The following is a 15,805-nucleotide window of genomic DNA, read 5'->3' on the forward strand; positions in this document are numbered from 1 at the left end:
TCAATAATTACTTTTAATATAAATGAACTGAATGCTCCAATAAAAAGACATGGGGTGGCTGAGTGCAGAACACACGTGACCTGTGCATGTGCTGCCTACAAGAGACCCACTTCAGATGACAAAACGTACACAGAAAGTAAAGTGATGGAAAACGAGAATGCATCAAGAATAAAAGAGAGAGGGCCTAGGTAAAATAAAGATGTAAGTGAAGAAAAAGTGACAGCTGAGACCACAGAAATACAAAGAATTATAAGAAAATATTACAAGCAGTTATATACAAACAGATTGGATAGCCTGGAAGAAATGGAAAAATTCCTAGAAACATACAGTTATCCAAGACCAAATCATGAACAGAAAACCTAAACCACCCGATAACTACTAATGAAATTGAATCAATAATAAAAAAACTGCCAGCAAAGAAGTATCAGACCAGATGGCTTGACAGAAGAATTTTACCAAACATTCAAAGAAAAATTAACATTTGTCCTCTCAAACTATTCCAAAATATTGAGTAGGAGGGAAGGCTCCTGAACTAATTTTATGAGGTTAGCATATCCTGTTATCAAAATCAGACAAAGGCACTACAAAAAAAAGAAAATTAGAGGCCAATATCCCTGATAAATATATATGCAAAAATCCTCAACAAAATATTAGCAAACGAATTCAGCAATATTTAAGACATTCACGTGCCATGACCAAGGGGCATGTCCTCCTGGGATACAGGGTTGGCTCAGTCTCTGCAAAATAATTAGCGTGATACACCACATAAACAAAACGAAAATCACATGAAAATCATGTGATCATTTTAGTAGATACAGATAAAGCCTTTGACCAAATCCCACATCTATTTGTGATAAAAGCTCTTCTGTATGGTGTAAAGTGGAGTAGAGGGAACGAACACGCCTCAACCTAATAAAGGCCACATGTGACAAGCCTACAGCCAGCATCATACTCAGTAGTGAAAAGCTGGAGCTTTTCTTTGAAAAGAAGGAACAAGACAAAGATGTCCACATTCACCACTTGTATTCATCATAGTATTGGATATACTAGCCACGGCAATTAGACATAATAAAGAAATAAAGACATTCCAAATGGTAAGGGAAGAAGTAAAACTGTCTTTATTTGCATATGACATGATACCATATACATAGAACCCCAAAGATTCCACCAAGAAACTATTTAGAATGAATTCAGTGAAGTCACAAGATGCAAAACTAATATACAGAAATTGATTGCATTATAATACATGAATAATGGACTATCAGAAAGAGAAAGTAAGAAAGCAGTTATATTTACAATAGCATCAAATAGAGAAAAATATCTATGAATAAATTAACCAAAGAGAAAAAAAAAGACTTATACTCTGAGAACTTTAAGACATTGTAGAAAGAAATTCAAGAAGATACAGATAAGTGGAAACATATACCGTACTCATGGATAGGAATAATTAACATTGTTAAAATGTCCACACTACCCAAAGCAACCTATAGATTCAGTGCAGTCCCTATCAAAATACCAATGGCATTTTTCACAGAATTAGAACAAATAAGCCTAAATTTATATGGAACCAGAAAAAGTAGAAGTTGGAGGTATTACACTTCCTGACATCAAACAATACTACAGGGCTACAGTAATCAAAACAGCATTTTTGCTGGTGTAAATATAGACACATGGATCAATGGAATAAAATAGAGATCCTAGAAATAAACCTTTGTCTATATGGTCAACTAACCCATGACAAAGAAAGCAAGAAAATACGGTGGGGTAAAGACAGTCTCTTCAGTAAGTGGTACTGGGAGAACTTGATAGATAACATGAAAAAAAAAATGAAACTAGACAACTTTCTTACACCATGTAGAATAAACTCAAAATCAGTTAAAGACTGAAGTGTAAGGTCTGAAACCATAAAACTCATAGAAGAAAACTTAGGCAGGAAAATTTTGCCATTGCTCTTAGCAATATTTTTGGAAGTATGTTTTCTTGGGAGAGGGAGACAACAGAAAAATAAACAAATGGATCTACATCAAACTGAAAGCTATTTGCACAGTGAAGGAAAGCATCAAGAAAAAGAGCCTAATGAGTGGGAAGCCTTATTTGCCAACCATGCAATGTATTATATCCAAAATATATCAGGAATTATACAAGTTAACGCCAAAAAATATGCTCCAATTAAAAGCAAGCAGAAGACCAGAATAGACATTTCTCTAAAGCTATGCAGATGGTCAGTAGACGTATGAAAAGATGCTCAATATTCTTATTCATCAGGGAAATGCAAATTAAAACCATGATGAGATATCACCTTATAGCTGTGAAAATGACTCTTGTCAGTAAGTCAAGAAACAAATATAGGCAAAGATGTTGAGAAAAGGGAACCCCTTGTGCATTGTTAGTGGGATTGTAAATTGGAACAGCCACTGTGGAAAATAGGAGGTTCCTTGGAAAATTAAGAATAGAACTTCTATGTGACCCAGCAATTCCATTTCTGGGTATTTCTCTGAAGAGCCTGAAAATACTAATTGGAAAAGTTATATGCACCCTTATGTTCTTTGCAGCATTATTTATAATAGTCAAGGTATGGAAGCAACCTAATTATCCATCATTAGTCGAATGGATAAAGAAGAAATGGTACATATATACAATGGGGTATTACTGAGCCATAAAAGGGAACGAAATGTTACCATTTGTGACAACATGGGTGAACATAGAAAGTAGTGTGGCCTGTGCAGTGTCAGAGAAATACAAATATATGAATTCATTTGTGTGTGGAGTCTAAACAACAGAATAAACAAAATAGAAAAAAGGAATAAGTCTTAGATGACACTATATCCAGTAAATATGTTAGGTATTTTTCTGTAATTTGTGTATGCAGAGTTACATTATTCTTTTCTCATTGGGAGTTGGGAAGCAGGATGGAAAGTAGAAAGACTGTAGAACTGATTGAAGCTGACTTGCACTGAGGTCTTTGCTCCTTTATTATTGTCTCTGTGACCTTGGAGATTATGTAATCTGTCGGAAATGGTATAACCGAGTTTTAGCTTTAGCATCTTCATTTTCAAATAATGATAATGATCAGTATCTTTTAGAGTTATGGGGAATAAATTAGGCCATATGTTAATGTACAGCACAATGAATGGCATACATTAAGTATTTGATAGATGATAATATAGTTTTAAAGAAAATTCTTCTGGTTACAGTTGCCCTAAATCAAATTGATGTCAAAGAACTTTTGCGAGCCTCATGTCTTTCGCCCCCTCATACTGTGTTTTTTTGCTATAGATTGACAATAAGGGGAATCACCTTCTAGTACACGAAGAATCATCCATTAACACTCCTGCCGTTGGCGCCGCCCACGTCATCAAGAGGTACACTGCTCGGGCCCCTGATGAGCTGACCTTGGAGGTAAATGCCCGAAGTTGCTGCTCTGTGTTAGCTCAGTCCCTGCTGCTTTTCTAGCCTCACCCTCAATGCTTTCTATCATTTTTTAATTAGAAGCACCGGGTTTTTTTATACCCCATTATCTTTTAGCTTGGCATGCCATCTATTTTTACTTAAATGATGGGACTCATCTTTGAAAATTTCAACTTCAGTGTCTCCCATTTCTTCTAGGAAGTAATTCTTGATCTCCTTTCTCTACTCCATGCAAATAACCTCCCCCCCCCAAAAAAAAAAAACAGTCTGGATCGAAGTCATTTGGAACCATTCACGGCCTATCACTGACAAATCACTTAAGTACGTTCCATCCTAATTTTCCTCCTGTTCGTCTGTGTCAGCTTCTGGAAGGCCAGGTGTCAGTCTTTTTTTTTTAACTGCTCTCGCACTCAGTTTTTGGGTTCTGTGCCCAAAGGAATGTAGATTTTGGAAGATGCCAAGTCTGTTGGCAAGTATGGCTTTGTAAGGACAACTCTTTCCTGACCTGACACGTTAGTTGTGAATATGAAAGAAAAATTCTTACAGCCACACTGCCTACGCTGGAGTGACGTTGCTCTGAAGCACTTTGTACTGTCACAGAGATCATCACTTACTTTGTTCAAAGAATGTAACTTCCATTCAATGTTATCAGAAAATATTATTGTGATTTTACACTTACAATTTTGTAAAAACTTACATAAACTCACTAGTTTCTTTTCAGAGTGAAGGAAGTAATAAGTTATTGTACCATCTCTTGAAAGAAGTGTAGCTGTCATCAAATTTTATGCTTACTAAGGATAACCCAGTAATGGTAGACATATTAGGCCTTCCTTAGATGATTAAGTAAGATCATGTCCAGTGCTTGGCACGGCTCCCGGCACATGGTAGACGCTCACTAACTGGTAGTAATAGAAGCTGCTGCTGCTGCTGCTCTAAGGATGAGTGTTCACATCTGTCTTTGTAAGTGAATCTGGTCACTTTAGTAACAGCAGTGACAGTACTTTAACAGGAGTATTGACGATGGGTGATGTTGGCCTTCAGAAGTCTTACGCTGTGAGTCTGGCTTTCCCAAGTTCCACTCACGTTGACTGGACCACAGCCTCTGGGCTGCTTCGCTTTCTGTGGCCTTCTCCTTAACAAACGGTTAAGATGAAATTCTTTCCAGAAAGAAGCCTTATGCTTTTCAGAGACAATTACCCTGAGTGTAATTAATTACCCTCTACCGTTTGGTGACAGTTCAGATTAAATTCTAGATAAAACAATTGATTTAAAATTCGACTAAAAACATTTCACTTAAATTTTTTCTCCTAGGTGGGCGACATTGTTTCTGTTATTGACATGCCCCCCAAAGTGTTAAGCACGTGGTGGAGAGGCAAGCACGGATTTCAGGTAGGCAGTGGAGAATCGGGTGCGGGAGTTGTTCTGGGATGGGGTTTTGATCCTTCAGTCATACTTTGGTTTACGGCGTGCACTGGCACTGGACTTGATCGTCAGAAACTCCCTCTGCAGCGACAGAAACATGTAGCTGATGTTAGCCTTGGACTTTGTTCTCTTCCTCCTGTGGTTATTTTTAACTCCTCCTTTTCTAAATGATGATACAGCCGAGGTGTGAGCAGAACCTCGGGCCTTCAATCACTCTGAGATGATCAGGCCTAGGACTCTGCATTGCCTCTGATAATGGTTTTACATCGTGGTTCACATGTACTTTCTCTCCAGATATAAGTCAGTTTGATCAGTTTTTTTCTTTAAAACACATTTATAATTGTTAATGTTAGTGTGTTTGTTGCAGAACCTAAAGCAATCTCATTTCCCATATGTGACTAGATGATTTTAGGCATGATAACGATACATTTAGTTTCAGTAGCACTAATTTTCATAGTATTCTTTAATCTTTCATAGTTTTCTTTAATCTTTTGAAACTATCACTAAAAGAGTATCTAAAAATGCCTTAATTGTATTCTTAGTATATAACCTGCATTTTTGTGGTCTATTTATAAAAGTGTTCCTGAAGTTCTACATAAATCAAATATGCTATGTAATTGGAAAGATTAATAACTATTATAAATATTGACCTTTAACGACATAGTAAATAAAAACTAATTACTAGGTTTTTATAAAATGTATTATATTAAAAAATAACTGCATAGCAATTAAGAACATGGGCTCCAGTGCCAGCTTTTCTGGGTTTCGATCCTGTGTTATCTTGAGCACGTTATTTAACATCTCCAGTATTTTAACTGGTAAAGTGGGGACTATAGGACTTTTCTTTACCTTATCAGGTTATTGTAAAGATCAAATCTGTAAGGATAAAGCATTTAAAGTACTTAGGTCAAGCTTGATGCTTTTTTTTTTACTCAGTAAATGTTGATTTTAACATTTAAATAATTTTGTTTATTTTACAAATTTAATTTTGTGTCTCTTTACCTATTATAAAATATTGATAGCAATTCAATGTAATGATTAAGACCAGATAAACTATATCTATATTAGTCCACAAATTATTTATTTGTACAGTTGGGGTTCTCTTTTATCTGTGCTCTGATTTCTTAGTTTCTTAATACTTCGAACTTAGTTGCTTAGTTCGAAGTATTGTGAAGCCCTTTCTATACGTTTTCTTTAATCTTCACCAAACTTCGTGGTAGTTATTGTGCTCCATTGTATGGAGAGGGTTGCTTGAGAAGGTTGATAAAAAAGTCAGGATGCCAAATCAGTAAGTGAGGGAGTAAGGACTCAAAGCAGTGCTGCTCAGTCGTTCCCCTGAAGAACATTCAGCATCATTTCCACATTTACTCTCATATTAGCAACGTTCTCCACCTTGGTTTTCTGCCTCATGGAATGGAATGTTTTTTCTTAGAAGCCAGCAAGGAATGCTACAAAGATTAAGCAGCTGTGGACTGCAAAGCATTCGGGTTTACTGGTGGAAACGTTACTGTTCCCAGGTGTTACATTTTTATGTGATGACTAATACATGGTATCTGGGTAAATACTCCTCTTCAGGCTGTTTGTGACAGTCTTTGCCCTTTTTTGGATATATTTAAATTGTGAGCATATGCCTGTCTCTCCTCAAGTATTCCGTTGAGAGAGGGAGATATAGTAATTTATTCCATGTACAGTAGGCCCTGCCTCACCTCATACGATCAGTAGGTTCTGCGACTGTAAGAGAAGCAGTGTGAAACAAAGCTAGTCATACCGTAGGCTAATTGATGTGAACAGAGCCCGTTCCTGTGGCATCTCATCCATTTTACAATGAAATGAAGGGACATTGAACAAAATGATGCTATTCCAGGACCTGCTGTATATGATAATTGCAGGCCAGATCCCTAGAAAATCCTGGTTTTTAAGTTTGAAATAACTGGAATAATGGCTTAGTCCCTTAGTTGTCATAATGAAAACAAAACCTAGTGGAAGTTTTAATCAGACAGGGCTTAGATCTAACCTCAGTGTGAGAGAAGGTACCACTGGAGCCGCCTGGTTAGTTTAGTCAGGGCGGCTCCACCTCATGCCCCGTGGAACCTGCCTGGGTGACATGTCTATGACTTCTGCCACATCCCCGATGGGACCCGGTAGAGTATGTGCAAGGAACACTGCTGGAAAACCAGTAGTTCAGGTTCCTAGTACACCTTGTTTGCGTCGTGGATGTATGAGGTCTGTCCGGAAACAGTCCAGTCATTGTTAACATAGTGAGAACAGTTTGTGCGACATCAATGTAGCCTGGCAGCCAAGGGAGTAGACTGGAATGCGGGTGCACAATGACGACTTCACTGCACTAGTCAGTGGGGCCAGTAGATGTCATTGAGTGAGCGTGTGTGCTGTGTGGCCATCACATTCAAAATGACTGAGTAGAGCAATGAATCAACATTATTCCTCTGTGGAAACTGGATGACTCAGAAGGCTGCAGCTGTGGGCAACTTGGCAGCTCTATCATGACAACATGCCTGCTCATGCATCATGTCTCATGCAGAGTTTTTTGGTGAAATATCGAATTACCCAGGTGGCTCAGTCCCCCTATAGCCCAGATTTGCAGTTTCTGGCTTTTCCCAGAACTAAAATCACCTTTGAAAGGGAAGAGATTTCAGATCATCAGTGAGTTTTAGGAAAATACAACGGGGCAGCTGATGGCCATTGGAGAACTGTGTGAGGTCCCAAGGTGCCTACTTTGAAGGGAGCTGATGTGTCATTGTTCTGTGTACAATGTGTCTTGTATCTTTCATAAATTCCTCTATTTTTTTAGTACACGGCTGGATACTTTCTGGACAGACCTCATATTACATCAAAAAGTAATTTATTATTTGAACTTTGAAAAGCCAGGTAACATGCTAACTGTATTAAAGAAAGTAGGTCTTTATGTAACAACATGTTTTTATGTGACTCTTTTTACAAGGGTAGTATGTTGATTTTAAAATTTCTCTAATGTAAATTATGCCTGAGTTCCTTGTATTTCATATGTTTTGGTGTAGATGAATGATAGAAATTGAGAATGTAAAGACTAATCATCTTTTTTGTGAGATTTTTTCCTGTTATTGAGTATTGCTGTTCCTAAGGTTCATCTGTTCCTTCACTTGATTATTAGATGATATATTAGTTTTCTGGGGCTGCCATAAATAACCTCACACTAGGGACTGTATGACCTAACAGAAATTACTTTCTTAGCGTTCTGGAGGCTGGAAGTGCAAGATCAAGGTGGTGCCAGGGTTGGTTTCTTCTGAACCCTCGCTGTGTGGCTTGCAGGTGCCCACCCTTTTACTGTGTCCTCACATGCTTTTCTCTCCATGTGAACGTTCTCAAAGTCTTCGTCCCCGTGTCCTAATTTCTTCTGATAAAGACACCAGTCAGATTAGCATAGGCATGACTATGTGACCTTATTTAACCTTAATTGCCTCTTCAAAGGCCCTGTCTTCAAGTACATTTTGTGATACTAGGGATTAGGGCTTCACAGTATGAATAGGTTTCAACCAGTCCTGGATGGCTAGGTGGTTGGGATCATGTTAGAGCTGGCCTGAAGGCTGTTCAGGGACTGTCTCCCATAGACTTGATAAGCAGGGGGGCCCTCGCTGAGCCAGGCTGGCCTGGGCCAAGAGCAGGCAGGGCTTAGGGACCTTGGCCGTGACTGCTGAGAACTTGAGGAAGCTCTCAAGAGGAAGCACTCTTAGGAATGTCTGCTCCATGGGTGCTCTGCCCCCTGCTGTCCTCTGGCACAGCGGGGGCTGGGCGGCATCTGAGAAGGATCCACCTTGAGGTCACAGTCTGGATCACTCTTTCATTTCATTCATGGTGGAAGGCCCTCTGGGCATTGGGCACTGTGCCCCCAGGTAGCACAAAGGGATGAGCAGGCCTCTCAGATAAGTGGGAGCCCAGAAGGCTCCTCTGTAAGGTCTAGGAGAGGTTCCTGGAGGAGGTAACTTGGGAATGGAGTCTGTGTGTGTCTTCTGAGGAGGGGATGTCCACATGACCTGGTGGGCCAACCAGACATGGAATAGCCGTGTGACTGGTTAGCCAGCCTGACTGGCTTTGGTCACACAGGTGGACTCTGTAACCTGGGCTTTGTGTGTAGACTGGGACAGAGGCAGCACAGAGGCAGGAAGCCTGTCTTGCCTAACAGTGTAGGAGGAGATGAGGGCTTGGGTTGGCCAGTGGTCCTCCTGGGGATCAAGACCATTTAGAGCAGACCACTCTCAAGACAGAGAGGACAGGAGCAAGGATGTGGGCCACTGCTCCCTAGGACGGGATGAGGTGAGATGCTCTGCCCACTGCCGGAAGGCTTGCCTGCTCGGGTGTCCAGCTGCAGGTCTGCTCTGCTTGCTGTGTTTTAACACTTGACATGGACTCACCTTTTTCTTGTCTTGGTCACAGGTTCCTCTCTGGCCTGCTCTCAGGGTGTGACTAGGTACAGCTTCACCATGGAAGCCTTTCCTTTGTGTTTCTGGGAACTGATGCTGTGCAGTGGCTGTGTTGTGACTTTGTTTTATTTCATTATTAGGTAAAAAAATAAACAATAGACCTTAGATTTTAGTACAGATTTACAGAGTAATTGAGTAGATAGCAGAATTTCATATACTATCCCCCCAACACACACACAGTTTCTCCTCTTGTTAACATATAATTTACTGAGTTCTAGTTCACTGAATGGAATTGCTGTTTTAGGCGAGATGCTCACATTTATCAACTGCCAGCTGATTTACCGCGTTTGCCCACAGCGCAGAGTGAGCAGCCTGTCTAGGAGTCGTCTGAGGAACACGCGGGCCAGCATCACAAGGATGAAAATATGATCAGTTTCGTATCCCACTCCACAATGATGGAAACGATTTTGGGGCTCGCTTTTTGTTATGGTCAATGAGCTGGTATTGCTACATTACTAGGACTGTAGCCCATTATTTACATTAAAGTTCATCTTTGTGATGTATAGTTATAGTTGTAAGGTTTTAACAAGTGCATAATGACGTGTATCCATCATTATGGTTTCATATAGAACAGATTCACTGCCCTAAAAAATGCCCATGCTCCATTTATTTATCCCTCTCTCCTCCTAGCCCTGAACCTACTGATCATCTACTGTCTTCATGGTTTCGCCTCTTCTCAAACACCATGCAGTTGGAATCCTGCAGCGTGCGGCCTTTTCAGACTTAGCAGTATGCACTTAAGGTTCCTTCCTGTCTTTCCACGGTTGATGGTCCCTTTCTAATCGCCGATTAAATCAGTTTAATCATTGTTATGGACTAACCGGAATTTATTTTTCCATTCACTTACTGAAGAATATCTTGGTTTCTTCCAGTTTTTGTCATTTATGAGTAACGCTGCTATAAATGTAAACACCCATGTGCAAGGTTTTATGTGGATATTATTTCATGTTTTTTAGGTAAATACCAAGGAGCGCCATTGCTGGGTCATATGGGAAGCCTTTTTTTAGCTTTGTAAGAAACCAAACTGTCTTTCAGAGTGGTTGTACCATTTTGCGTTTCTACCAGCATTGATGTTGATGTTTCCCTGCATTCTCACCAGGATTTGATAGTTCTTAGGTTTTGCTTGTTGTTTTGTTTTGGACTTTAGCTGTTTCAACGGCTGGGTTGTGGTAATGCATTGTTGTCTTAATTTGCAAATAATGTTGGTCCAAGGAAAAGCATTTACTAATATACTAAGGGTGCTATATACTGTTATCTTTTTGTCCTCATTTTATTTTTATTTTTTAAAGATTTTGTTTATTTTTATTTTTAGAGAGAGGGGAAGGGAAAGAGAAAGAGAGGGAGAGAAACATCAATGTTTGGTTACCTCTTGTGCATCCCCAACTGGAGACCTGGCTTGCAACCCAGGCATGTGCCTTGACTGGGAATCAAACTGGTGACCCTTTGGTTCACAGGCTGGTACTCAACCCACTGAGCCATGCCAGCAGGGCCTTACTGTTATGTTTATACTTCCATTACAATAATTCTTTCTATTCCCCCTTGGCCAGATTCTCAAACTTTAGTGTAATTAAGAATTACCAGGGGAACGTGTTAAAATATGAAATCCCAGGACCTCATGACCCAAATGCTGTAATCCCCCAAGTGGTTGTGGGATAGCATGAGACTGTGTTTGTATACACGTGATTCTGGCCTGGGTGTTTCTCAGAGCACTCGTCCAGAAACGGTGCCTACTGTGTGCCACAGGTGAACTCTGAGTCAGGTGGCGCTGGTACCGATGAGCATTTGCCAAGTTCTGCTCCTTGAGTTGTTTCAGCCTGAACCATAATTCAGCTGTGTGAACAGAAGGATTAGTTCATCCCGAGTTTAAATTATACCACGACTCTGTTTCTTTTCTTAAACTTCTGGGAGTAGGAAGTGTTACATTATATTAACTGTAGTCATTTTAAATTCTGAAATCTGTTCTTTATTTTTTTGTCTCCTGAAGAGTATTGAATCTTTTGCTTTCTGAGGTGTTTCATCATATAATGTACTTTGGCCAAAGAATACTCTTCACTTTTTAAATCTTTTCAGAACTAAAGGGCATCAGCTTTTGTGTCCATCTGTAGACTTTCGTTGGGAAGGTGGGGTGATGGGCGGGAAAGCCCTTCCCCCTCAGGCGGAAGGCATCGCACTGCTGCCACAGGCGGGTGGGTAGTCTCTGAGCATGGCGCGTCCGGTGCAGTGGCTCTGAGAGTTTTATGTGGGGGCCACAGGCATGAGAAGGAGCTGAGACACAGGGTAGGCTAGAGATCACTAGTCCTGGGGGATGGGAACGGGAATCTGAATTTTATCAAGTTCCTCAGGTTAGTAAGAGCAAAACCCGAGAAAACCACTGGTTAGCCTCCCATTGTTTATCATGGACACAGGGGAAACAAATTAAACAGTTCATAAATGTTCTGCCCCCAGAAAATTGTCCTTAAAATGCATCTGGGGTGTTAATGTCATGGATGAAATGCCAGGTGGACATTGGCAGAATTTTGTGCAGCTCACGCTCTCTTGTTCTCCACAAGGATCGAGATCAGCGGTTTTATTTTTCAGTACCACAGATTGTTACGTAAGTGTGTTTGGGCACAAGTATCAAAGAAGCAATGCTTGGACAGTAAAAGTTTTCTTACTTCATTCTATATAACTTATTTTCAGAAAAGTAGTCTCTGTAAAATGGAAGGTACTTGGAAACCTCATCCATCGTAGTAGTTTAATGGAAGAAGGCAATTTACCTGATTGTTTTTGTGAAGACCACCATCATTATGTGTGGAAGCCAGAGCTGCACCTTTGTATTACTCACAGTTAAATAGTGCAAGCGGCCTTCTCTCTAGTGCATTCATAGGAAATCAGGTATTGTAAATTTTTATCTGTCATGTTATATCATTTCAAGGAAGAGGAAATACTCGGCATGTGATACTACAAATAGACATAATTTGTAGCATTTCCTGAGTGTGCAGTTCTGAGTGTTTTAACCTCTCATTCTCACAGTTCTGAGAAAGGTGCTGTTACCGTCTCTGTTTTACTGATGAGGAAACTGACGCAGACAGGAGGTAACTAGCCCATCGGTACTCTGCTGTCTGGTGTCAGAGCTTGGACACCTAGGAGTTCTGGCCAACGAACAGGTCATAGAAATAATTTAATAAACCATTAAATTCTTGTCTGCATGTCTTCTACTTGTCTGCTTGTGAGAGGCATGGGTTTCCATGGTGGAGAAGATGACAGTGAATCATCTGGGCCTACACTGACCTTTTAAAATGATCGAATTCTAGACCGAAAGGAACTGAGACAGGTTGTTCTACCTCACAGAGACAGTGAGCAAAGGCATGACTAGGACCAGAACACAAGGTGGGCGAGTTTCAGTGTTGTGTGTTCCCCCTTGGATCACAAAAATATGTAAATTTCCTTAAATTATTTTCTGTACTTCTTGTTGCTGTCTTTATTTTTCTTATTAGCATGGTTAGCAGCTGCCATTGATATTTAGAGATAAATTTGTTCCTTGATAGCTTTTTGTTAATTTGTGACATTAGAATATGTCCTACCAAATGATGCTTAACATTCACCTTCATGAAAATTTTTTTAAAAATATTTATTTATTTATTTTTAGAGGGGAAGGGAAGGAGAGAGGAAGAGAAACATCAATGTATGGTTGCTTCTTGTGCATCCCCTGCTGGGATCTGGCTCCTGCCGGAAACTGGCCTGCAACCCAGGCATGTGCCCTGACTGGGAATTGAACCGCGATCCTCTGGTTCGCAGGCCCGCGCTCAATCCACTGAGCTACACCAGCCAGGGCTCATGAAAATTATTGACTAAATGGCTCTGAGTAATTTTTCTTAACCTTATCATTTTTTATAACCCCTTACTACGCTAAATGTTTTATAAACTCTTTAAGATTCTGAAGTGAAATCTACAAATGATACGAGTTTACAAATGAAGTAACTACCTACAAACACAGTTTCAGAAAAGTCAGTATACTTTCTCACATGATATAAAGGAGAAAAAAGAAAAGTAATTCATTAATTTAAAGTGCACAGTGTTTACTTTAAATATAAATACTTGGGAGAGCTGTGTGAGAATCTTGTTACTTTAAATGTCGTCCACAGTAGAGCAGCATTGATACCAGTTGGAAGATGTAATAAGACCCATTTATAATACCATCAAAATATCAACTACTTAGGGATATATTTGAATAAAGATACAAAAAATTGGTGTACTAAAAACTATGAAACGTTTCTGAGAGTGGTCAAAGATTATGCAAATAAGCGGGGAGATACATCCTGTGTATAGGTTGTATGTCTTCTTATCGCTAAGGTGCCATTTCTGCCTAAATTGATCTCAGTCAAAATCTTGGCAAGCTTCTTGTGTAGAACTTGATAAACAGATTAAACAATGTGTGTGAAATACAAAGGACCTAGAGTGGAACAGCCAGAGCTGACAGAGAAAAGCACAGGCAGAGAGCTCACACTCTCTGAAGGGTCACTGTAGAGCTGCAGTGGCGAGAGCGTGTTGCCAGGGGACAGACAGAGACGTGGGGATGCGGACCTGGGGTGCCCGGATGACCGGGTTTCAGCGGCGGCTCCACGTCACTCCCGTGAAGGAAACAAGGTCTACTTTATACATGGTGTGGGAACAACTGTATATCCACGTGCCTTCAGAGGAACTTTGACCTATTTCTTGTGCCATCTGTAAAAATTAACTCAAAATGGATCATCTTCCCAAATATAAAGCTTAAACTATAAAGCATCTAGAAGAAAAATAGGAGAAAACTTTTGTGATTTTGGGTTAAGTAAAAACTTCTTAGAGGCAACATTAAAAGAATGATTCATAAATAATAAATTGAATTTCACCAAAATTTAAAAAAACTTCTGCTCTTTGAAGTCATTACTAATAAGAGAATAAAAAGACAAGCCAGATATTGGAAAAAATATTGGCAGTGATTGTATCTGATAGTATTCATGGCACATAAAGAACTCTCAACACTTACATACTCATACTCTTCTTTATTCTTCATGCCATTTCTGTACTATAGGCTTTTACTAATTCTTTTCTAGTCTATGTTTGTAAATTTCTAAGGTGGTCATCTTCTTGTCTTCCTTCTATCCTGAAAGGCATACATAGCTATTAGTATTTTCTTAACTGTTCTTGGCCCTTTCCTCCTCAGAATTTGTCACTTTCATTTCATTCAGAAGAAACTTCAGACCCCTTGTCCCGACATGTAAGGCCACCCATGATCTCCAACCTCGTTATTTCTTTTCCAGTCTTACTTTCAGCTTCTCTGTTTTATAAATCCAGTGTTCCGGGCAAACTTAACTTATATTTCCTCCCCATTTCACAGGCTTCTCTTACCATCTACCTGCCCTCCACTTACCATGCCTCTTCTGTCCTCTTCTTCCTTCTTCTAAGGAGGAAAGGTAAGGCAAAAGTAATTAAAATTTCAAAGCAGGTATAATTTTGTCTTACTTAATAATCATTGAGCTTACTGGGAACAGAAATTTAATCTCATTTATTACTTATTTGCTATTTAACAAGTGATCGTACTCTATATTCATTCTCAGTATTATTCCTTTGGCCCCTCAAGGTTCTGCCATCACCCCCTTCCCGCCCTCGCTGGCCTTCTGATCCGGCTTAGGTTCTAGGACCCTCATTACCACCTTCACCTACCACAACTATATGCTTTACCCTGGGTTTCTTCTCTTGCCGGAAGTGGTCTCCGTTTGGCCTCATGCAAAGAATGGATACTTCCCTACTCCTCTTACTGCACTTTTACTCTCATCGATACTTGATTTATCCTTTCCTGACATGTTCTTCTCTTGGTAGATGTGACACCGCGCTCTAAGAGTCCCTCCTGTCTTTTCAGTCTTCTTTCACACCACGTCCTCCTCTGCGAGACCTGAAAGTTTGGGTTGGGCTTCGTTCACATTCTACCCTCTTTATCCTAGACTGTCGTATTCACTTCTTAGCTTAAAATACCATATATATGCTCAATCCAGGTTTATATCCCGATCCCTGACCTTGTTTCTGAGTCTCAAACCTGTATGTTCTACTGCAAGAATAACATTTCTAAAAGTGGAAATTAGGGAGCTGGCATTTAAGGTTTAGTGGGAGTATAAATCAGGCAGAGAAACCAGAAGAAATGTGGTATTTTGGGGGGAGTTGGTGGGGTAGTGAGGAAAGGGAGAGATATAAATAGAAATATCCTTAAAAAACCTAATGATTGAGCCACGAGTAAATGGAACCAGAAACTGGGAAGTAAGGAATTTAGGGAATTTGCTTCCACTTTTTTGCTTCGTAACAGCTGCTGCTTCTTTACCTCATCCTCTTCTTTCTTTATTAAAACAATACCTGCTAGTTATAACAGCTTAATGGAGATGATTAAAAATTCTAACTTGGTCCATAAATGTAGGAGACAGTCATTAACCTGTGGTCTGATCAGCTGTACTGGTGTGGGAAGGGGTATGGAGGTCAGACTGTACAGACAC

General features: G+C 39.9%; 1 protein-coding gene across 3 annotated transcripts in view; it reads left to right on the forward strand.

Moving 5' to 3' along the window:
- The window catches only part of ARHGAP32 (Rho GTPase activating protein 32), a 274,955-nt gene that overhangs the window by 174,491 nt on the left and 84,659 nt on the right, over positions 1-15,805 (forward strand). For all 3 annotated transcript variants that reach the window (XM_037038281.1, XM_037038279.1, XM_037038280.1), the window contains 2 exons: positions 3,277-3,399; positions 4,720-4,797. In XM_037038281.1, coding sequence (XP_036894176.1) covers positions 3,277-3,399; positions 4,720-4,797 — 201 coding nt within the window. The remainder of the gene's footprint in view (positions 1-3,276; positions 3,400-4,719; positions 4,798-15,805) is intronic.

Source organism: Sturnira hondurensis, unplaced genomic scaffold, assembly GCF_014824575.4.
Source record: "Sturnira hondurensis isolate 20B ecotype Veracruz unplaced genomic scaffold, ASM1482457v3 Scaffold0024152, whole genome shotgun sequence".
Classification (NCBI taxonomy): Eukaryota; Metazoa; Chordata; class Mammalia; order Chiroptera; family Phyllostomidae; genus Sturnira; species Sturnira hondurensis.